The sequence below is a fragment of the Juglans regia genome, chromosome 13 (assembly GCF_001411555.2).
Source record: "Juglans regia cultivar Chandler chromosome 13, Walnut 2.0, whole genome shotgun sequence".
Taxonomy (NCBI): Eukaryota; Viridiplantae; Streptophyta; class Magnoliopsida; order Fagales; family Juglandaceae; genus Juglans; species Juglans regia.
In genome coordinates this window covers 8,728,521-8,752,578 of record NC_049913.1, presented here as the reverse complement: position 1 = coordinate 8,752,578, position 24,058 = coordinate 8,728,521, and the positions used below count along the sequence as shown (strand labels likewise).

The following is a 24,058-nucleotide window of genomic DNA, read 5'->3' as shown; positions in this document are numbered from 1 at the left end:
TCCCCCCCCCCATAATCTTGGCTACTCCAATCTAATTGGGAGACCAAATTTAAAAAAAAAAAAAACCTAGTGTGGAATCGAGATAGTCTTAGTTCTGCTTTTAACTTTCTTAAAATGTACTTTAAGGCTGCGCTTAGATCCTAACATAATCTCAGATGATCTTAGTTAATCTGTAAATAGTAGTTAGTATTTTGTAAATCACATTGATATGTATTTGAATATATAAAGTAAGTTAAAATATATTTAACCTTTTTTTTTTTTTTATAGAAAACTGAAAAAGTAAAAAATTCTATCAATAATTAATTTGAGATGAATTGAAATGAATTTAACATTTTTTATAACGGAATCTTGTGATTTGCTTAAAACTGGTTCCACGCTATCCATTGGAGGACACGTTCATATGGGCCGGCATTCAGCAAAACAAGGGCTTGCTGGCTCCGGCCCATTGAAAGGTTCATTCGGTTTTGGATAGATTGGCGAGCCCAACAAAAGCTGCGTTTCTGAGTTCACTGAAGTAGGGCGTTTGGGATTCATACTTATTGGCCGTCGTACACTACTACATGCAAAATGAGAAAATAAGCATAATTCAACCAAAGCATAATGGAATGGTGAATAAATCACGTCAAGCTTCACATTAACCCGTTGCCATCTGATTCGAATTGCACGTAATGTATGAAAATTCTACCGTATTCAACTCTAGACCTTGTGTAAAGATCTCAATTCTGGTTAAAAGTGTTTAGACAGGGAAAGTGTTTCTTCTCATCATTACAACTTTCTTAAATTTTTACATTAAATATAATAAACAATTCAATTTTTTCAAATCTCAAAACAATAAAAATATTAAAAAAAATATATTTTAACAATATTTTATTCAACTTTCAATTTAAACCATATCATCTCATCTATCTATCCAAACCGCATCTTAACGGTAGCACTTCACTTCTTTCTGGGATAGAAATTAAAAACAAAAAACAAAAAATCCCTTGGTGCAGAACTTATCCAAAGAAGAGTCCTCTAAATTGGGTAGCATAGTCCCAAAAGTTCCTAAAAGAAGCAAAGGAAAAGATAAAAGCTGGGAACATCCACATTAGACTGTTGGAAGCTCACCACAATCAGCAACGACAACCTTCTTTCTAGGACGGTCTCCTCGGTCTGTCTCTTGGGATTCAATTAGCCTTACAACATCCATGCCTTCCAGAACTTGCCCAAAGACAACATGCCTTTGATCCAGCCATGATGTCTGCCAATTATCAGATATAGATATTATAACTCACGTCACAAAGCCATAACATGACATGATCTTCTGATTGCTATCACTAAGCAAATGCGACATTCCGTCAAACAAACTAGCTCAGAGATATAGCAATGGTATTGTTTAATTGGGAACTCAATTAAAGTTCAAATCAGCAGTCCAGTATGTATTCAACAGCCAAAAGCTTATGAAGATACCTGTATTGGTAGTAGAGAATGCAGAAAGGAAGAATTCCATAACAACAGAACATGGGAACAAATAACAGTAAAGCATTTAAAATTTCTCCGCCAATCAGAAATAGCATCATAGAAGGCTTCTACTACGTTTAGTTACCTTGACAGTGCATATGAAGAATTGACTCCCATTCGTGTTGGGGCCTGCATTTGCCATGCTAACAACTCCCGGTCCAACATGAGACACTGCAAATTATCATTAAGTTGTGCAAGGGCACAGAAAAATAAAAATAAAAAAATTGAAGAGTTGACCACAAGCATTATCTAAGGTGGGCTTCAATTGACGGAGTCCCAACCTTTTGCAACAGTGTTATGAGGAGTACAAATTAACTTACACTTGAAGTTCTCATCTTTAAATGTACGACCATATATACTTTTACCTCCAGTACCCTACACAAATTTTGAGTTGAGTAGAATTAGCTGGTGGATGTAATAATAAGTTCAGGCTTGAACTCCCATAAAAACAGAATTAAAGGTTACAAAATAAAACGTTAACTTTTCCTTTTCCACAAGCAGAACACAAGATGGACACCTGGCATGTGTTCGAAATAAAATGACCAATAATGTGATAAAGAGATTCAGCGTTGGAAAGAGAATAAAGGCCAAGAAGAAATCCATGCAACTTGCCCTAAGAAGTTGGAACAACACTTTGCTCAGTCAAGCATATGAACCTCACTCTGATGCTAGAGTCCAATGAGAATTTCATTTGAATATTTGGCACTCGGGTAAATCATTTTACCAGAACCCAGTATAAATTATATATTGAGGTTTAAATCAAACGGATGTAAGGGAAACAAAACTATATTTCACAATGGAAAACATTGAGGGAGCCATGAACAGCAAGATGAATTGACTTTCTTTCCTCTTCTATAAAACTTGGCTTCTTACCAATCTATATAAAGCACAAAAAATGCTTTATTACAGTGGCCAACAAACTCAAAATTCCCAAATGCTGCAAATTGGTTGATATTTTTTTATGTTAAATCTTATTGAACTTTTTTTGTCAATTCAAAGCCTGATTGAAAAGATTAGCAACAAAAAACCAACTATACTGATGATGCAATCATTATTGCAGTGGACAAAAAATTATCCATGGATGTAGAAGTGTGAGAAAAGCACTCACATTTCCTTTATCAAAGTCCCCTCCTTGAATCATGAAATCCTTGATTATACGATGAAATGTGGAACCTTTGTACCCAAAGCCCTTCTCTCCTAATCAAGATACAAGATTGATAATTCAGAGTGAATTTGCATACCGAAAGGAGAGAATTGAGGTTGAATGAAATGCATCCAAAAAGGTCACCTAAATAAGATAACTGAAAGAAGGCAAGAAAACTCAACTTGTACCACCAAAAAACTGATAAAACAACCTGTGCAAAGGGCACGGAAGTTCTCTGCCGTTTGGGGCACATCATCACCATACAACCCGATCACAATCCTTCCAGCAAGCTTCCCTACTGGATTCCCAACGCTAATATCAAAATACACCTTGTTGGTAACTTTTGATTGTAAAGTCGCTTCCTGAAATCGAATGAAGAGAAGACGAAAGCTCGCTGAGTCAGAACACACAATTCTACAACGTTTAGCTCTTAATGCCTCAAATTTCTCACTAACCCACTAATCCACATTTAAGCGTCGTAATTTTGGCAAAGCACTTTGAAATCCAGCAAATATACGAGTTCATTCATTCTGATTTATACTAATCTTAGAAATGTTGATACGTAGACTAGATTACAGTTTGCTAGCATAACATCCGCAAACAAAATAGAAGCATCGGAACAAAAGTATTTATTTTTGTTTCTTTCCTCCAAATTTCCTTTAAACTTTCTGCCATATCCGCACCAACCAAGAGAGTTAACAGAAAATGCATTAGAAAGAAAACCCTAACCTCAGCACTGGCCCTGACCAAGCTAAGAAGGACGGGCCTCCTCCCACAAGGGTTCGAAGACGAATATTTGAGATGGGTTATACGCAAAGACCGAGAGGCGAAGCCCAATGCAGACTGTGAAATGTCCGACGGCGACGCAAAACTCCGAATCTTAACCAAACTACACGTGGGATTCGGAACCCCGATCTCGTAACCCTTTCGTGGACCGGGTAGCGACGCCACACTCGGCTGCAAGTCCAAGAAAACCGTGTCAGAGAGAAAGAATCGGACGAGAAATATGTAGTTTTTCTTTTAAAGGAATTTCAAACTAAATTCCTATTGGTTTCCGAGAAAGTGTAGGAAAAAGAAAATGAGAAGTAAGAGCAAGAGAGGGTTTCTTTACAAGGGCTGTAAAAGAGGCCGCCATTAACGGAGGTGGAGTTGGAGTTGGGACAGTGAAGGTGGTGAGTGCGCGAGTGATGAGGCGAACGGGGAGCTGGTCAAGCTGGTTCTTTTATCAATACAAAGGGACGATGCTTTCAAGCTGAGTTTGACCAAGTCACCAAAGGCCTTCCTGTAAAATGACCGGAAACTCCCCTGTGCTTTTCACAAATGACGATTGCATCCTCTGGCGACTGGCATCATCCCTGATTCCCTTCGGAAAAGGAAATGATGGTCACTCGGGAGTACGCAGGTATGGCGTAATTATTTAAAATATATATATATAATTTATATGAAAAAATATTAATTTTTAATAATAAATTTTATTTTTTTTAAAACGATTATACATTATTTATAAATTATACAATTATATATAATATTATTTCTTTAATCTTCTTCCTAATATAGAATTTACTATGGATCACTTCTATTCATTTTCACATTTTATATTTATAATTTTTTCATGGAATTGAGATATTTTTTATAAAATATATGAATATTTTTATAAAATGTGGAGTGTAAGATGTGCGGTGGTAAATAATAATTAACGAGAAGAATTTTTCTTTTCATATATATATATATCTGTTATTTGAAAAAAATTTCTCATCAATTATTATTTACTATATATTTCATATTTTATGAAAAATATCTTCACATTTTATAAAAAATATATCATCCTTTATAAAAAAATTATAAATATGAGATGCAAGAATAAATAGCTACTTATGATAGAATTACTCATTAAGTTATTTTTCTTTAATAATTATATCAAGTTAGGTGTTTTTTTAAAAATATATTTTATGGGTTTTTCATTTTAGGAAATATACTCGAAACTAGTCAATATTTCCAATAATCCATATCTCTGAAAAAATCTTAGGAGATGTTTGGATTCGAATATGACTTGAAATGACTTGAGATGAGCTGAGATAGATTGTGAATAGTAATGAGATGAGTAATGAATAGTAGTGATATGAGTTGAGATGACTTGTAAATCCAAACAAGCCCTTAACCTGTTAGGACTACACTGTCGACCTTACAACCATAGCGTCGCCATTATATGTACTAAATGAAAATTCTTGGTTATTTTCTTCGTGAACCTTTGTCTATTTTTCGCTATACCACTACTTTGAAGTCTGCGTAGCCACAATGGCAGTACGGTTAAAGCATTTACTTTCAGTTCCGGTCCCTCGTTATCAACTCAATTATTCTCAACGACCCGCCTCTTTTGCAAAGAAATCCCATTCCCAGTCCAGATTACCTGCAACCAAAATGGCAGCCAGTGGAATTGATCGCACAGCTCCTTCTCCCGCTAAAGTTATAGATTCACATTTGCATGTATGGGCATCTCCTCAAGAGGTAAAACTCACTCCCTCCATTTGTGAAGGAACTCATCTCAAGTTCTCATAATCAGTGTTTTTTTTTTTCCCCTCTCGGAGGCCGAAAAGGGTGAAATTTGCATGTTTTTTTGTTCTATTTTCTGAAGGCTGCGGATAAATATCCTTACTTTCCTGGCCAAGAGCCCACTTTGCCCGGAAACGCCGATTTCTTACTTGAGGTATGCCTTTTATGCAACTTATGTGTGTTTATCTCTCCCTGTATTTCATGCTTTATTGGTGATATTTTGATGAGGTTCTCAGGGTTTGTTGGAAACATATTGGAGTTTTGCTTTTGGGCATGAACTGTTTCCGTCTGTCCAATTTGGATCAAATATTTGCTTTTGAAGGATGTACTTATTTCCTTTTGAGTATGAAAAAGAAATCCCATATTTTTCTGAACGCAAATGTTTCTTTCTATCCACAGTGTATGGAAGAAGCAGGCGTAGATGGTGCACTGATTGTACAGCCCATTAATCATAAGTTCGATCATTCTCTGGTGACAAGGTCTGTTGACAACAAACTTAAAATCCCACATGTGCATGGTAAAAACAGCCCATGAATTTTTTTCTTAGCATATATGAAACAGCCAACGCAACTTATACTCATGTAGAAGTGAGTAGAACCCAGCATCTGGAATAGTATATTGTAGTTACCTCATGGAAGTCATAGCTTAAAATTTATACTTTTAGCTTTTGAGGACCTTTTCATTTTCCATTAAACACAGATTTTCAAAGACAGGCATGGTTAGGGGTCAGAACTCGTTCATTGGTTGGTAGCATGTTTTATAACTCCCACACTTTTCATGCTCCATAAAAAATGTGGGCTTTCGTTTGTGCTAGCCAAACAGTAAATTGGTGGGACCTGCAGTTGCATGTTTCTTTTTTTCTTGGTTTATTATATGGATTTCAAACGTTTTCCTTATTTGATTTCTTCCATGTTATGTTCATTCCCACGCAACAGCATAGCAGCATAAGCTATTGCCTTATGCCTATTTGATCCTTGAACAGTGTCCTGAAGAAGTACCCAACCAAATTTGTTGGTTGCTGCCTTGCAAATCCAGCAGAAGATGGAAGCGGGGTTAAGCAGCTTGAACATCTCGTTTTAAAGGTTTCCAGACAATCCCATGTACCCACTGTTTTGTCTCTGAGGAATTATGTTGACACAATCTACTTTCATGCCAGGATGGCTATCGAGCTGTTCGCTTTAACCCATATTTGTGGCCATCTGGTCAACAGGTAGTAATCAGCCACTAGGCGTTGTCTCAACTATTTGTCCTGATTTTTTTTCTTTACTCCTGGTGATTTCATAAGTCAACCTTTTGAAAACTTGATACATATGCTAAGGTTTTATGCACTAGTTAGTTGATTGTCTTGGATGAAGCAAGGGATTTTTCTTCTCTTTTCACATACATTAAACTCTTAAATGCTGACTGTCCCCCATGGACTCAGAGATATCCCCTGAAAGCATCTGATTCCTGAAAGAGAGATAAGAATATGACTAACTATTCATATCTCAAATTGGAAGTTTCTTTCCAGAATTCCCACCCAATGGTCTGCGAATCCCTATAACTATAACTATATTGCATATGCATGTGGTGCTGAAGAGGGCAAATACATTTGAAGTTATTTTGCCATATGATAAATAATATATATATATATGCCACATAAGACCATTAAAATATAATGTTGTATGTTTCCTTGCAATACCCCTCACACGGCATGTCCTGAGTCTCTTACAGCTGTGCTAGATTTTTAACGCATATCAAGGAAGCAACAGCTGCTTTTTGTCCCTCCGTACTCTTCATCACTTTTTATCCGTACATATTCTCTTACATGTGCTAAATTCTGATGTTCATGTTTGAAATATTCCTTGCATTTTTTTTTTCTTTTTGCAGATGACAAATGAAGTCGGGAAGGCAATTTTTTCCAGGGCAGGAGAACTTGGAGTGCCAGTTGGTTTCATGTGTATGAAGGTATTCTGATTCTACTCAATTCAAACCACATTAGCAAAAAAAAAACTTATTTGTAAAATGTATTTTAACTTGCTGTTATCTTTCACAAGCTTGTTCTTCCAAGTGACAGAAGGATTCTACTCACTAATTCATGCGCTCAATTCATTTGTATTCACCTACTTTGTGGCTGAGACAATATCTGGGTACATAAATATTGGATGCCCGTGGTAAAGATTGTAATGTACTAATCAGATGGATATTCCAGGGTCTCAGTCTGCATGTTTCGGAGATTGAGAAACTTTGTACAGAATTTCCATCAACAGTTGTTTTGCTTGATCATTTGGCATTCTGCAAGCCACCATTGTGAGTTCTTTCAGAACTTCACTCTAGGTTAAGAAAAGCTTTTCAATCCTGATAGAAGACGGTATAAGTTTTCTTCCTTCGCTGTCAATTTTCAGAAATGATGATGAAAGCCTGGCCTTCTCTGAGCTTTTAAAGCTATCTAGATTCCCACAGGTAACGTGTCCTGTATACCTTTAAATGACAGCATGTATGCAATTCCTGCTTTCCTCTCAACTACATTTGCCATCTTGAGATCACAAAGGCTGATCATACTTTGAACTAAGATATCATGTTCTTGGAGTGCATTTTGTTTTCACTTTCTTTTGCTAGAAACCAACACCTTATAATTGCATGAATATGTGTTGAGCTTTACTTGAGGAACCTTAAGTTCTTTACTACACAGGGAGGGTTCCTGAGGTAATTGTATTTCTAAGATGCATGTAACAGATTAGTTTGTGATAACATTGATTACTTATTAAAAAAAAAGATTAGTTTGTGATCACGTAAACTTTTATTACAAGTTTCAAATGCTGCCTCTGTACTACATCTGTCAAATGCCCGAGCATGGGTCCTTGTAACTCAGGCATTCTTGTTTTTCTCCTCTTCTCTTTTGTTAGGGAGTTTTAGCAGTCAGTGTGTTGATGTCTAACGCACTTGATGCATGATATGAATATTAATTTGCAGGTCTATGTAAAATTCAGTGCGGTTTTCAGGGTGTCAAGAATGCCATTTCCATATCAGGATTTATCCCACCCATTGTCCCAAGTCGTATCCAGCTTCGGTGCTAACCGTGTCATGTGGGGCAGGTAGCTCCATCTTTTCTTTATACTGCTCATTTAATTTAAAGATAATGTTTCATATTCTTCAAGGCAAGAAAAAATGTAATAAGCAAATGGGCAAAACTCTTTTTTTCTTCCTGAATACTTTTTTATTGCAGTGACTTCCCCTTTGTTGTTCCCCAATGCGGATATAAAGGAGCAAAAGATGCGGTGACCCATATTGCCAATCAAGTTCCCCTATTATCGTCTGAAATGGAGTGGATAATGGGTAAAACAGTCATGCAACTCTTCCAAGGCCAATGGCTTCAGTCTTAAAACAATGTTTTGGTTTGGATCATTGAACACTACTAGTTATATAGTCTGTTCATCGTTGTTTGTCACGTAATTCTAACCTAAAACTACCTATTTTACTGTATAATTTTCATGAGTCTCCATTGCGTGCCTTCTGGATGTTGCTTGCTTGTAAAGTTGAAAACTATGCAAGATTGAGCTGAGCTCGATGCTCTCACTGGGTAGGTGTGATGTGCGGATGGAAATAAGCAATACAAAGTGAAGTAGCATGGGACTGACAAGTTTCATTGAAAGAAAGCAAGGGAAGAAAAGAAAAATAAGGAAGAAATGCACAACCCTCCCAGAAGAAGTCCCAAAGAACGAAGTGATTTATATATTCACTCTTAATTAGAAAGCAATAAGTAAAATTTATTGATGGACTTATAACTCCGATGCTTGGGGAATGAGAAGGAATGAAAATTTGGTGAATAATAATAAGATAATTTGTAAATAATAGTTTAAGTTAAATATTTTTTAGATTTTGAAAAAAGAGAGAAAAATTTGAATAAAAAATATTATAAAATTAAAATATTGTTAGAATATAGTTTTTTAATATTATTTTTATTTTTAAAATTTGAAAAAGTTGAATTATTTTTTATTTTTTATTTAAAAGTTTTGAAAAATTGTAATAAATAGGTTGAAAGTGTTTGTGTTATGTTTGAAAATGAGATGAAAATAATTTCTAAACATCCCCTTATTAAAAACCATAAATGTTGTAGAGCCTTAGAAATATTACCCCCAAATCTAGGCTTAGAGAGGTGAACCGGCATTTCAGATGGTATATAATATGATGGAAGATTTCCTTTATAAACCTTGTTAGTCTGTACAGAACTAAACCCCGTCACTACACCGCACACCCTGTAAGAATGAAAGAATTTTCTTTGGCAGAAGCATTTTATGCCAAGGGCTTTGAACCTATACAACTTCTAAAAAATGCACAACAGAAAGAAAAAATACAAATCTTAAAAGGGGCTAATCCTCTATGCGTTGAATTTCACCCATCATGATGCGATTGCTGGTGACTTTGAAACCAAGGAGAGCAGGATCAATTTGCCTCCCTTTCTTCCCCTTCTTTTTGCCACTTCGTCCCCCTTGTGTTCCATCTGTTGTCTCTGAAAATCCTGCCGTCGACTGAGCCTCTGCCGGAAGTGTCTTTTTGGCATTACTCTTCAACATATCTATAAATGATGCCTCTGAAACATCAGCATCTCCGCAAGAAGAAGTACGCCGAAAAAGCATGTCTTTCTTGCCGGATGCCATGATGTCCGAACCTTGGTTTACTAAATTCACACCTGGGTCTCGTCTACCCCCTGAAGATTTAGAGAAAATATCATCAACTTTATGAAGGAGAAGAAAGGAGTAAGAAGAATTTGAAAAGTATGTACCATCGGCAGCACCACTTGTAGAAATTTTCCCTCTCATTACTGGATCTGAGACCAGCTCAGACAATCCTTCCTGTGATGATGAGTTGTGGGAGACAGGAGGACGTCTCAGCAAGATGTTCTCTGGCCCTTTGGATGGAACAGGCACCCTGGCAGGAAGTCCATCAAAGAAACAAAAATCAGTTAAGTATGTCACAGTCTTGCATGATTCTATCATAATAAGAAAGAAAAGTACAAAAATGAATAAGAAAAACAGCAATCAAGAGTGGCATATCATAATAAGAATAATAACAGTTCTCACACACCCTCTCCAAGGTCTCCGTGCAATTTACTCCATTCCATCTCTATACTCATAAACCAATAATTTTGACAGTACCAAAAGCCAGCTAGTAATTTCTTATCGAAAGCTATCCAGTTCCTTTAGTACAGCTCTAATGAAATAGAGCTACCGGGGTTTTCTCTTCAACAAAGAGTCAACTTATAAAGCATCAAAACTAAGGAAACTTACCGCTCCTTAGAGATTTCCTCCACAAATGAATTACCAGATCCAATCTTATCATTGTAGAAGCCTGTTTTCCCACCTGGGTACAAATTTAGAAAAAAAACCTTATCACTGTTGATACAAGCATAACACAATGGCTTGAAAAGAAACAATTGAGACTGAAACTTTTTGCAGTACCAATTGATGATTGCCTGCAAAGGGCATTAAATGAAATCTCCCCACGATCTAGAGCAGACAAACCAGCTTGCTCAACCATGTCTTCTTGAATCTCGAAAATCGGACCCTTCCCCAAACCCTCACTTATGGACCCATACTTCCTCCCATCAGCTTCTGAGAACTCGTGGCTCGTAGATGACTTGCCAGTCATGTTAGAGTTTTTGTAAATTGCCTGACCAATCTCATTGATGCCTGCCAAGTGTGACTCTCCCTCAATCAATGCTCCAGAATCAGATCTAAATGGCATGATTTCACTGCTGGCCCGCTCATCCTGCAGTGGTTCAAATGAATGAGAACCATAAGAGCCCACTTGAAATGATTTAGTCAGACCTGCTTCTTGGTCTAGATGAACACTGAATGGGTGATCCGAGTAGCCTGACCCAGAATAAAGGCCAGATGGTGCCCTTGTTTCCTTGCCTGCATCTAATGGCTCTGTAGATTGATGACCTGATTTCTGATGAAGCAGTTCCATCAACAATTGTTTTGACTTCTCATCATTGAACCCATCCGACATCCATAAGGATGCATCTTTAGAAGTTCTTTTAGCTTCTGACTCCCTTTTATGTCGCTCAGCATTAATATGCAGTTGTTGAATCCGAGATTCCATCCAGTCATTCTCCAGCTGTTCATTGTTCTCGGGCCAGCGGCCCTCAATTGCATCTAATTGCGAGGCATGAAATTGATTGGGAACCAAAAGATGGTGGGGATTATGAGGGTGGATACTAGATGAAAATGTACCCACTTGAGCATTAGATTGCATACGTGTACTTGGTTCTTGCATATCTAAACCATGAGCACGAGCCATAGCTAGAACATCCAGATTCATCCCTGGAGCACCAGCAGGCAAAGACATTGACCGCTCAAATTGCATTGAGGCAGGGTCATAACGCTCTTGCCGAAGGCGCTCCTGTAATGAAACATTCCGCTCAAGATGATTCAGATGCTCCTCGTGGGATGGCCGCTGATATACATCCAATGGGCCAAACCCTGAAGAATGAGCACGGTGAGAAGCAGCATGACTGCTGAGAAACTGATCAGATTCATCCGCTGGCCATATGGAACCCATATGCCTCTCCCCCTCGATGCCTGTCCGCTGCCTCAATCCCATTAACTGCCGAGCCTGCAGCTGGTCTTGTTGAAGAAGCTGTTGCTCCAGTGACGGCATCTGTCCATGCTGTGTGTGTGATATAAGCTCAAGTAAATCTCTCTGACGATCTTGTTGTGGCATGTGATTGAATTTTGCACGAATAAGTTGATCTAAAGATGGATCAATATGCCTTAAAGGATGATGAGACTGTTGTTGCAGTTCATGTAGAAGGTGTTGCTCTAATAAAACCTGATCAAGAACATTGTTGGCTCTGATAGGATCTACATGTGACTGCCCAAGCCCTTGATCGTGCAATTGACTACGTAAAAACTGTTCAAGAAGCACCTGCCGGACTTGAGATTGCTGTTGCTCCTGCACAAGCTTTTGCTGTTGATGAAACTGCTGCTGTTGCTGCAATTGATGATGTTGTTGGAGCTGAATCTGCCGTTGCTGTTGCAACTGAAGAGTCATAAGATGATCCAGATCTGGTGCAGAAAGGTTGGCCAAGTGTTGGTGGTGTATAAGATTCTGACCAGGCACATGTTCTAAAACTGATTCATTTAAATGTGCATGGGACAACAAATTTCTCTGTTGGAGTTGCTGCTGCTGAAATTGTTGTGCCATAAGCTGCTCTGCTAAATCAAAATGGTTGGATTCCTGCTCCATCAGTGACAAATGACGAGCAGCCATGGCATCTTGATACAAGTTGGGGTCAGGAAGTGTATTTTTTCTATAAACATCAGACCATGTCTCTGTAGGAAGAGCTGGATCAGCCATAGCACCAAACGGAGCATCCCTTCCCATGCTCGACAGAATGGATGGCTTCGTATGTTTTGTATGACCTTCAAGTTCAGACCAGAGTAAGCCAAAGGGATGCAACTTATTATCATTTTGATTTGGTACTCCAGGTTCTGTCAATTCATTCGGAAAAGGACGGGTGAAAGAATTTTCGGAAGAATGATGATTGCTCCCACTAGATTTCGCAATAGAATATCCAGTGTTTCCTGGTCTTCCCGGAAACACAATTTCTGGGAAAAAAAAAGGAGGAACAATGAGAATTCTTTTTGTGAAAGTTGAATCAAAATGTTACAATAATTGAAAATAAGAAAATAACAGCCAGAAACACTAATAATAGAAAACAAACCTTCTTCTTGTGTATTAAACTTAGGAAAGCGTTGACCCTCAGAATGAGGCAGTTGCAATGAGACCTCAGGCTCGGATACTCTTGACGGAACATGCTGAGCAGAAATACTATTGAATTCAGGCAGCGGCTGGCAAAGGTCATTTACTGCAGATGAATTGCTTTTCAAAATAGAAGTGGGAGCAGTTAAACTAGCCTCTGACTCTTCACATAGCTCTAACTTAGAGTTTGTTTCTGTGCTATTGGCATATCCGTTGTTGACCTTCAGATAAGGCATGAGTTTACCCAATTCTTGGAAAGGTGTTCCCTCAGGAGCATCTGCCAAGCGGACTAGCAAGTCTGTCCCAAAAAATCCTTGTTCAAACCATAAAACAATGTCAGCCCCAACAAATGGTCCCTGGGTCACCCCTTGAGGATCAATGTAGAACAAACTTAACTCCTCATGTGGGGTTACCCTTTCTAAGTCATTCTTGTCAGTGCTGCCACTTTGATTCTGCTCAGGAGAAGGCAAAACAAAGACAGAACTTGAATCGCCAGGAAGCTTGGATCTCATGTCAAATGAAGTGGGAAACTTAATGGCATCAAACTGAGCATGTGTGGTAAAGTCAGAGTCTGCCATCTGCCATCTTTCACCAACATTGATCAGAGAAGGACCATACTGATGAGCACCATCAATCTCTAAGACACTGTGGACACCATTACTTTCTGAAAACTTAGGGGCCAACCCATCAATTGCTCCAGTAATTTTATCTTCTGCGGTATATCTTTCTGTAAATGACATACATTCAGAATCTTTTAGATGTAGAATTAACCAAAATTAAATAAATAGGGTTCAAAGATATGCCCCAAGGGTCAGTTAAGCAGTTACTCACCATCTACCATTTTCCTCTGTGAGCCATATTTCGATAAGGTACCACCATCATCAGCTTGATATACATCCTCAATTGCAGCTTCATGTGAATTATCAACGACCTCTTCAGTGAGAATTGAGGGCAAGAAGCCCTGATTTTGTTCAGTTGAGTCTAATTCTTCAGCATCTAGACAAGGAACCGCTTTGCAAGATTTAGACCAAGCATAAATGTATAACACAAGTTAAAAGCAACTGAGCTGAAAATACCTGTTAAATTTTCTGTCGATCTTCCCTTCCTATTTGAACTGTACATCATCCCACTACTTGTGATCTTTCCCCTCCATATATCACCACGTATGGCCTGTTAACATTACATGGTCCAATTACAGAGCACAACAGATTTTAGCAAGTTACAAGGAAAATGGATCTTTGTTATACACAAAAATCAAATGAGAAGAAAAAGTGAATTAATTACAGGATTCAATTAACTACCTCCTCTTCAGCATCAGGGGTGACAAAAGCCAATGGTTCAATAAAACCTACTTCAGTAATAGGTGGTAACTCCATCTCAGCTGGCATGGTAGTAAAAGATGGACCAAGCTTTTGCCTCCTATATATGTCAAGAAGCTTTCCCCTTGGGTACAAAAAAGAAATAATTGAGTCACTTGGTCTCCCAGGGACACTTTCACATTTGTCAAAATGAGCTGCACCAACAGGACCTGCTGATGAACCTCTCCCAATAGCATTTGACCTTCCTCGTCCAAGAGTAAATCCCAAGTTTGAACCCTCTACCCGTCCTCTCTCAGGTCCAAATCCAGGTGCTGCACGGTAGGCATTTGAACCACCAGAATGAACCTCCAATCTATGGCGTGGCCTCCATTTATCACGAGAATCAGAGTCACGCTCAGAAGCTGAACGGTTGCTGCTAACAAAAGATTGATTGTCACTGTGAGCATCTTCCTTTTCTACATCTGTCCTCTTCTCAGTTCGAGAATCCTTATCTTTGTCTTCAGGGCCCCATCTAGATGACCATTTGCTATCACGCCGTGTTTCATGCCCAGAAGTACGACCCTCATGCCACCGATCAGAGGTAGGCAATGCTCTACTTTCACCTGTTTCTCTGACTGAGGCGTTGTCAACACGGCGTTCAGCCTTCCTGCGATCTCTTCTAGCACCGAGTAAGCCAGTTTCTCTTTCCTCCTCACGCCAGCGACGACTGCTTTCATTGTCAGTGACAGTCCTCCTCCAATCTTTCCTGTCCTCAGATCCATCCAAACGCCAGCCCTCTTTATGGTTGGGGTCAGCAGGGTTTCCAAAAGACGCAGAAGTTGGAGCACGCATTTCCTGTTACACATAGATATCACTAAATATAGTTACCCATTGTGATAAATGGAAATTACAACAAAACCTTTGGGAATATTCATGCAAACCTGGCCATATTGTCAAGTTGAAAATAATCAAAATTAAAAAGAAATGATAATAAAATTGAATACCATTAGTCTATAATATTCATACATCACAAAACATTCGAACATTAAATTGCTGAAGATGCTTTAAAAATCATGAAATAGGACTAACAGCCCAAGAGATTACACACTATCTAACCTCAATTTATTTTGTTACACAAAAAGTATTATCATAAACTCCACTTCTTAGAAATGGGTATCATACTGGAAGTTTGTGGACATTGTATTGGAAGGCACGTGCCTCTAGCATGGAGTATCAATAGCCCTCCCACTATGGAAAAATAAGGGATGAAGCTGAAAGATATGGTACCAACTTAAAGATGGGCTAAGTGCGTGGCTAGAATACCAAAATGGGGGATCTGTGTTTAGACACAAATGCAAGATCAAGCAGATCACATGGTTTTTGAAAGTAAGCATTTAAGAAATACCTGACAAGAATGAATCAACTTTGTGACCTTCATTGGATCTTGCTTTATATGGAGAGGAGATTCAGCTCAAGCCAAATGAACGTCGGTATAAATGTAACGCCCTAATGGAATACCCAAACCACATGAACTATACTCCAAAAGAACTAGTCAATAATACAATTGGAGTCCTATTGGAACATTATAAAGAGTAAGAACTTCTCATTCTCAAGCTATGTGAGATCTCATACACCACCTACCTTATTCTCTTATCATATAGGGTATCACAATCTCTCTCTCTCTCTCTCTCCCCCCCCCCCCTTATATTCCCGTCAGGCCCATTCGCCGTAGGTGGCACGGCTCAAGTCCCATATTTCTGGTTGGAATAGGCTCGGATACCATTTAGAACGCCCCAATGGAAGGCCCAAACCACATGGACTATACTAAAAAAAAAAATTGTCAATGATACAATTGGAGCCCCATTGGAACATTATAAAGAGTAAGAACTTCTCCTTACCAAGCACAATGTGAGATCTCATACACTACCTACCTACCTTATCCTCTTATCATATGGGGTATCACAATAAACTATTTTTTTAACAGGTAAATGAGCCTTAATATAAACTAATTGGGGCCTGCTACATGGATTATTTTCTGCCACTCAACTCCATCTAGGATTATATCCTCAATTCTCTATAGAACAACCACGTGTTTCCTTATAATTTCAACTTAAATAATTTTTTGCCTCCCTTTCTCCCACTTTTTATTTTTCCACATTGATAAATCACTCTCACATTGGTGCATTTGAAAGCCTCTGATGCACAACTCTCTCCCTCTGATCTCAAATGGTGCCACCCTCACTTTCTCTCATGAATTTAAATGAAAGCAATAAATCTAGTTGGTGTCACCATTTACGTACTTCTTTTATTAGTGGATCAAACAAAATAGACACCTCTATTTCTGCCAGTTTTCCATTATTCTCTTATTTTTTAAATAGAAAATTGGTGTAAAAATTTAAAGGTACCATCCCCTTTAAAAACAATTAAAGACTGATGTACAAAAAGGGAGCTACCATCAAGAATGTGCTCCATGATCATATCCAGATCAACTCAATCATCAAAATTAGCTCTAAGTTGACAGCTACCTTAATGTCTATGTTTCAATTATTATTATTTTTTTATATGCATATAGGTTGCAACTATTAAAAATGCCCAAACTCAAATATAATCTAATTCTCATGAGAATATCTAGCATCTAACAAGAACATCAAGGAAAGGCACATATGCACCTCAGAGCACTGTGGGATGTAAACCTATCACTTTAGCCTTGGAAAATTCAGATATAAAGGGTACGCGTACACACCATAGGCAGGGATGATGAACAGGTGGGGAAAAAAATTAAAAAACAAATTGTCTATAACAGAATTCCCAAAAGAAAGTAATTAAAATTCAGATGAGAAGCCTAGAAGGGTCGTAAATCTTCTGGATTGTTTGAGAGGTTTTCAGGTAATCCCAAAATTGCGGTCATATGGAAAATGATTCCTCTATCTCATGTGTTGTATTTGGCTTGAAAGGAATGGACGGAGTTATGAAGACTAGGAATGCTAGTCGGAAGAGCTTAGATGTTTCTCTTTCCATTGTTATTTCTTTGGGTCTTTGCAATTTTTTTTATTATTATTATTTTTTTTTGGGGGGGGGGGGTTAATTTTCATGATTTTCTTGTATACTTTTCTAGCTCCTAAATTGTAATTAGGTGTTCTCTCTTGTATACTCCCTAGAAGACACTGAAAGAGATTACCAACAACTTAGTTATGACACCGACTAACAAGCAACTTCTAAGAACCTTTTTTTATGGCAAAATAGAAGTTGCATTTAGATAGTGACAAGTTTGTAGTCAAGATACCAACTGGGCTCCAAATACTAAAAAACACCTGTCAATACAGTAGCTATATATCAGAACCTCCAATATGGACACAAAATAAGATAACGTTTGCACATCTATGTCACTTTGTTGCCAAAAGAAAAGCAAAAAGAAACAGAATTATACCATCTTAGGCTCAGTTGGTTTAGCATAAAGCCACTGGGGTGACAGAGGTATGCTACTTTCTGATGCCACCTGATCTGCAATAATGAAAATTAATAACTCTTTACATCAGAGCAGAAACAGGAGGCAAAATGACAGCACGTAACACGCATAGGACTCAATAGTTCATCCTTTTGGCAAGAAATAAATCCAACTCAACAATAATACCTTTCAACTCATCAAGCAACCCCATAAGTGCCTTGTCCTCTTCATTCCCTTCAGAAGCTTCTCCTGGCATAGTATGAACATGATAAAAACACTTACTATGTTAAGCTTCCATTTGCAAAGTGTAACTGGAAACAAACAATTTCCCATCACAAAAGCAATCAAATCCACCCCAGGGCACCCATAAATAAATAGAGAAAGATATAGCTTATAATTGTTGTCCTGAACGTGTATAAGAGCTCAGCGCTCAATCGAAAACAGATAGAATGCTCCAAGCACTGAACCAAAACGCTCAGAGCTCTAAAATAGGAAAGATTTCAGCCAAATAAATAACTAACTTCCCAATAGCCATCCTCATGGGCCAACAAATCTCGGGCAAAAAATCAATTTCATTCCTGGGCACTCATGAAGTAAACCGTAAAAAACCAGAACAACCCTGTGGTTATATAAACCCCTAAAATTCTGTACTGGAACGGAAAAAAAAAATGAAACCAACATAAATAAATAAAAATGATCTGAAATATGACCAATAAAAGGGAATGAAAATCAGAAACGTATTTGCAGATTATATTGAAAACCCTAATTGACGGGTCTGACTGCTCAAAAAAGAAAATGAAGTAGTACACCACAAACTATGATGCTCCAGATCAACAACCCCTAACCTCGCATCGAATCCAAATCGTGCGAACCATCGGCTACGAGGTTTTGCATTTTAGGAATAAGCCAAACCAATCGAAAGCGATGAAAATCTCGAACAAAGTAGAGTGGAAGAGCGGGGAAATACCTTTGAAGGTCCAGGAGTGATCGGAAGGTTTAGATGAGATGAGATCGTCCGGAAGATCGAGCTTGCCTTCCCCCATTAATAAGTCACGAGATTGAGCGCAAGAGCGCGAGAGAGCGAGAGAGAGAGAGAGAAAGAGAGAAGGAAGATCCAATCGAGCTAGACAAACAAACACCGACGCACACCGGATTGGAGCTCCGAAGATACAAAGCCAAGGTAGTCAAGAGGGAGATAGAGAGGGAGAGAAGGAGGCACAAGGGAGAGTAGCTCAGGTAATTGTGGAATTTAAGAGGTTCGAGTAATATAGGGTTTCGGAAACAGCTTTTGGGAGCATTCGCAGGAGGCAGAGAGGGAAAGAGAGATGAAAAGGGTGAGGGAGGGTTTGGGTGGTAGTCACAGCACCCAAATCAACTAATCAAGTTGAATCATTTCCGCAGCTTGCTTGTTCAACAATTTACATTTCTTTCTTTTTTTTTTTTTTCTAATCTTCTTTCAATTTCATCTGGGATAAGAAGCAATAATTCCTTATTTTTATTTGAGATCCAATTGTATACATTGATTACAAAATAAGCTGTTAATATATTCTGTCAATCATTAATTTGTTATAACGCAAATTTTTATAGTTGTAATATTTTTCATTTTAAGTTAACAAAATAATGATACTTTTTTACTGCATAATGGATTTTTTTTTTCTTGTATATGATATCATATCTTAATAAATTTTTACATCGACGAATATAATATATATGTATTTGTATATAAAGCAATGGACTTTTAATAATTATATGTCGGTCAACTAGGCCTAAAAGCACGATAACGTCCACGAACTCCTCTCTCGATTTTCAATCCAAAGTTTACATTTAAGTCATGGACTCATTGTAGTTAATCTTTGAGATTGTAATAGAAAATATAACTATTAACAAGTTATTTATTGTTTAATAATCAAATATTTAAATCACTTTTAAATATATTATATTTATTTAAAAATAAATTGAAAATTATTTTTTGAAATAGAAATGCCGACTATAAGATTTTTTTAAAATTATGATCATATTTTTTAAAATTTGAAAGTTATAATTATCTAAAAGTTGTATAGATATTTTTATTTATTGACAATCTTTTTAAAATTTGAACTACGTCCGAAATGATACTTTTCTCTTTAGTTTATTGAGATTAAGTACATGTTTAGAATTGCGGTAGAAAATATAACTTATAACTTAATTAATAATTTCTACTATTAAAAAATTATATATTGTTTGTCGTTTGATAATTATATGTTTAAAACACTTTTAAATATATTACGTTTATTTAGAAATAGATTAAAAAAAATTGATGTAGAAATGATAATTATTTAAATTTTTAAAAATTATGACCATATCATTTAGAGTAATGCTAGAGAGAAACCACTATAGCAATGCATATTTTGTACTCACTGCGTAGTTGCTTCTAGTTTATTATTTTCAATACTCACTTGGGAAAATGTGTAGTCTAGATGATGCCACATCATGTATGCAAAATGGATGCTTCCAATAGTGACTTTTAACTATATTTATTCTTTTGTAAAACACCTTATAAAAGCAACATAATTTTACAAAAATACCCTTATTTTATAACATTATTATACAATATATTGTATAATATGTTGTGTGTATATTATTACTCATTATTTAAAGTCTAAAAATTATAATTATTTTAAAGTTATATTAATATTTTTGTCCATTAACAATTTTTTTAAAATTTGAATTATGTTCCGCATTATTTGAAAAAATATGTTTAAGAAAAAACATCAAACATACTTTTTAACTTATTTGAGATTAGGCTTAGTTTGTTTCGTAAATTCATTTCAACTTCATTATAATTTTTTTAAATTTGAATATAAAATATAATAAATAATTCAAATTTTTTAAACTCCAAAATAATATTAATATTAAAAAATAATATTCTAACAATATTTTATCATCTCGACTCAATTTAACTATATCCAGTTCAAACGCAACCTAAATATTTTAATATATTACACCCAAATAACCTAATTTTGTCATTAAAAATCTTTTAAAACTATTTACACACTTTTAAGACTCCCACCGCAATTCTAAACAAACCCTAGAAAGTATTTAATATATAACACCTAAAAAATTTAATTTTTTCATTAAAAAACTTTTAAGATCATTTAAAAAATTTTTAACGCACTCTTATCGCAATTCCAAACGGACCGAAGTCTACGTAAGAAACATCCAATTAATTAAAGATGAATATCCATTTGGGCGTTTTGAAAAGATGAATAGCCATGCTATTTTCTTTACAATTCAAAAGATTTATAAGGCATTTGGTTTCTCCTTTTGCTCCCTCGACGAATTTACAAGGCATTTGGTTTTAAGCGTTTCCGCACCTAACAATATTCCACGATGGGCCTTTTTTCACAATCTTTGGAATTGGGGGACTTGAGGGAGGCATTTCCTCCACAAATGAATAAACAGAAACGAAGGAACAGCTCCTAAAACAAACTCCTTTTGGCCGTTTTCTCATCACTGCATCGTCATTGTCCCCTCCATCAATGTTTCTGCAACATCATTTATTCTCCCTAAAAATGACTCCAAACACTCAACTTACCATTTCGAAGCTGCTCTTGGTCCCCCTACGATCGCAGCAAGGCTATTTACCTTGCGTCCTAAGAAATTATAGAGTAAACACGGCATATTGCAACAAAAAAACAAACAGTAAGTTATGCTTATGAATTTCAAGTTACAATTAACTCCAACGAGACTTGCCAAAAAGAAACACATCTCTGTATATTGAAAATCTCAACAAGGAAAAGGAACACACACAGACATCAACCATCCACACAGTCCAAAACTGGACTCTACTAAAATGCTCTCCCAAACCCTCGATCTATTTCTTCCCACAGTTCCTTGTATCTTTCAAATTTTCCACATCATCTACATCCCCGGCAGCTAGCCTCTTCTTCTTTCTCCTCAACTTTTCACAAATGAAAGCCCTCTCCATCTGTCCAACCCGCTGCGACAGCGAGTTTAGTAATCTTGTCTGCATCTCGTTCCTCACGAAGAGCTCCGCCATCAAACTCATCATTCTCTCGTTGTCCTCCATTATCCTTTCCAGCAGCTCACTGCTCCTCTTGCTCTCCTCTCTCCCTCCAGGACCGTCACATTCTTCTTTCACGCTCCCGTATTTATTATCAATCTTCAATTGCTCCTCTTGCTTCGACGAGTTTTCCTCAACTACTTCATCCAAACTCTCAGGGTCGGTGGAAGAACCAGAAGCAGTTTGACTCGTCCCTACGCTCTCTTCCATACATTCATTAGCAGAAGGAGCTCCTTCATGATCCTCAATCAGTTCTTCACCCTTTGCCTCCATTTCGTTACCGGCTGTATCGGCTCCGCCGACCTTCTCCGAATTCTCACAAACCTGCTCCAAAGCTTGCAATTTTAGAGTCTGATCGGGCTCTCCAATAGGCGTTGACTCAGAAACGTTCGTTGTCTCAGACTCAACCAAATTAGGTGCCAAATCATCATCCATCTCTCCATCCTTCACCTCCATTTCGGTGCCTGATGCATCAACGCCACCCAAATCCACGTTCTCCGACTCCTCCGAATTCTTGCAAGTCTGCTCCAGAACTCGCAATTTTAGAGTCTCATCGGGCTCTACATCAGGCGTTGGTCGAGCAACGCGTGTTCTCTCAGACTCAGCCGAATTAGGTCCCATATCATAATCTATCTCTCCATCGTTGACCTCCATTTCCATACCTGCTGCATCAACTCCACCCAAATCCACCTTCTCTGACTCCTCATAAGCCTTCTCCGGAGCTTGCAACTTGTGAGTCCCATACGGCTCTAGGGTAGCCATCCTCGAATCAGGAATAGACTCAGCGTCGTTGATTTTCTCAGAATCAACCGAATTAGGTACCGAATCTTCAACCTCATTCTCCACCTCCTCCAACGTTTCACGATCCGCCAATAAATTGCAGGAATTATCCACCATATTACAGGCGGAAGATTCAGTTTCAGAAGCTTGCGCTCGCAAATCATCACCTTCCATTCTCGAAGGTTCTTGGTTTGGATGCACACCTTCGGCCTGGAGAGTTTCACCGACATGACCTACATTTTGTTCGCCGGACGCAATCGCGTCCACTACCTCCTGCAACGCAATCGCCCTCTTGATCACTGCCTTCCTGCAGTCCCTAACCCCAGAATCCACACCTCTCACCGAGTCTAACTTGAAGAGCAAACTCATCAGCGTCTCGTTCACCCTCAGCCTCTCCTTGGGATCACTCCGAATTGACTCCTTCGTGGCCTTCTCTGACATCTTCCTATCTATCTCGTCGACCTTCCTCCTTATCGCCGCGATCTCCCTCATGCTCTTCCTCACAAGGAACCCCCGGAACACCTTCTGAATCTTCAGCGCCGAGTCGGAAATGTTCCGCTCCGACCCGACGAAGTGGACTGGGATCGACACCACCTTCCGAGAGGGAGTCGCTTTCCGCTGCACAGGGACTCCTCTCGCTCTCGATGGGAAATTCCAATGGTTTGTGAAGAAGGGACTATCCATCACAGATGATCAAAATAAGAGAACCGAACTGAAATTCTCCTGGTAAGAACTAAGAAGTGTAGTAACTTTGGCTTTTGAGATTTTGGAAATTGCTTTCTGTGGCTCAGAACTGGAAACGGAGATATTTATGAAGAGAGGATTGAAAGTTCGAGAAGGGAATTGGAAGCTAGAGATGTGCTTCTAGGAGGGAAATGAAAGTTCGAGAAGTTTCTGGTCAGAATGTTACTTTATTTCAAAATGGGGGGAGCTTTATACATACGGGAGGTGTCCGCGTCGAGTTCTAGAAAGCTGTCGATTGTTCTGGGTTTCCCGCGTGTGACGGACATGGAGCGTTGGACTTGAAATTTTCCTATTATTTTTGTTACGTTACTCTAACAGGCCAAAAGCCCAAATAAGTTCTAAAGTCGGCCCAGTTTTGATGGTATTCCCACCACTACCGGTACATAAGAAAACATGCAACACAGCTTCGCTCAAAGTTTGAAGATGTCAAAGGGAGAAGACCAAAAAAACAGAAGAGAAAATTGCTGAGAAAGAGCGTGATCGTCTTAAAACTGGTAGAGCTGCTGAGAAATTAAACCTTTTTTTGTTGTATTTTAAACTTTTAAAGTCTCAGACGATGATAGTTATCAAACCTTTTTTTTTTATTTATTTACCGAAGCAGTCATAACAAAACCAGATGGATTGTCAGGTTAGTTCATGTATAATCACCACATCTCATCACAAATGTTACAAGACGAGATCCAGATGAGCTTTTGCATGTTTTAACATTGAGGTGATCTGAAGCAAGCATACAGTGCTTTCTACTTCCTCTGTTTTTCACTATACATCTAAGCAAGCACCGTCAAAGA

The 24,058-nt window shown here is 37.9% G+C and overlaps 4 protein-coding genes across 4 annotated transcripts; 1 reads left to right on the top strand and 3 right to left on the bottom strand.

Moving 5' to 3' along the window:
* Positions 1-903: 903 nt before the first annotated feature.
* On the bottom strand, positions 904-3,890 carry LOC108984352 (photosynthetic NDH subunit of lumenal location 5, chloroplastic-like). Its single transcript, XM_018956280.2, has 7 exons — positions 3,756-3,890; positions 3,374-3,601; positions 2,856-3,006; positions 2,609-2,697; positions 1,821-1,875; positions 1,586-1,671; positions 904-1,240 (listed from the first exon to the last, which is right to left on the bottom strand). The coding sequence occupies exons 1-7, from the start codon at positions 3,777-3,779 to the stop codon at positions 1,088-1,090; spliced, it is 786 nt and encodes a 261-aa protein (XP_018811825.2). The 5' UTR covers positions 3,780-3,890; the 3' UTR covers positions 904-1,087.
* Positions 3,891-4,877: 987 nt separating this feature from the next.
* LOC108984353 (4-sulfomuconolactone hydrolase-like) lies at positions 4,878-8,683 on the top strand. The gene is made up of 10 exons (XM_018956281.2): positions 4,878-5,149; positions 5,277-5,348; positions 5,594-5,673; positions 6,177-6,276; positions 6,351-6,404; positions 7,064-7,141; positions 7,386-7,483; positions 7,579-7,636; positions 8,147-8,268; positions 8,400-8,683. Exons 1-10 carry the CDS (start codon positions 4,940-4,942, stop codon positions 8,554-8,556), a joined length of 1,029 nt encoding a protein of 342 aa, XP_018811826.2. The 5' UTR covers positions 4,878-4,939; the 3' UTR covers positions 8,557-8,683.
* Positions 8,684-9,347: 664 nt separating this feature from the next.
* LOC108984363 (protein ESSENTIAL FOR POTEXVIRUS ACCUMULATION 1-like) lies at positions 9,348-19,062 on the bottom strand. Its single transcript, XM_018956291.2, has 11 exons — positions 18,651-19,062; positions 17,870-17,932; positions 17,666-17,739; positions 14,242-15,093; positions 14,017-14,110; positions 13,772-13,936; positions 12,903-13,667; positions 10,633-12,786; positions 10,462-10,534; positions 9,957-10,102; positions 9,348-9,881 (listed from the first exon to the last, which is right to left on the bottom strand). Exons 1-11 carry the CDS (start codon positions 18,724-18,726, stop codon positions 9,544-9,546), a joined length of 4,800 nt encoding a protein of 1,599 aa, XP_018811836.2. The 5' UTR covers positions 18,727-19,062; the 3' UTR covers positions 9,348-9,543.
* A 2,474-nt stretch (positions 19,063-21,536) lies between these two features.
* Positions 21,537-23,210, bottom strand: LOC108984357 (nuclear autoantigenic sperm protein-like). Its single transcript, XM_018956286.2, has one exon. It carries the CDS (start codon positions 23,208-23,210, stop codon positions 21,537-21,539), a length of 1,674 nt encoding a protein of 557 aa, XP_018811831.2.
* Positions 23,211-24,058: the final 848 nt, after the last annotated feature.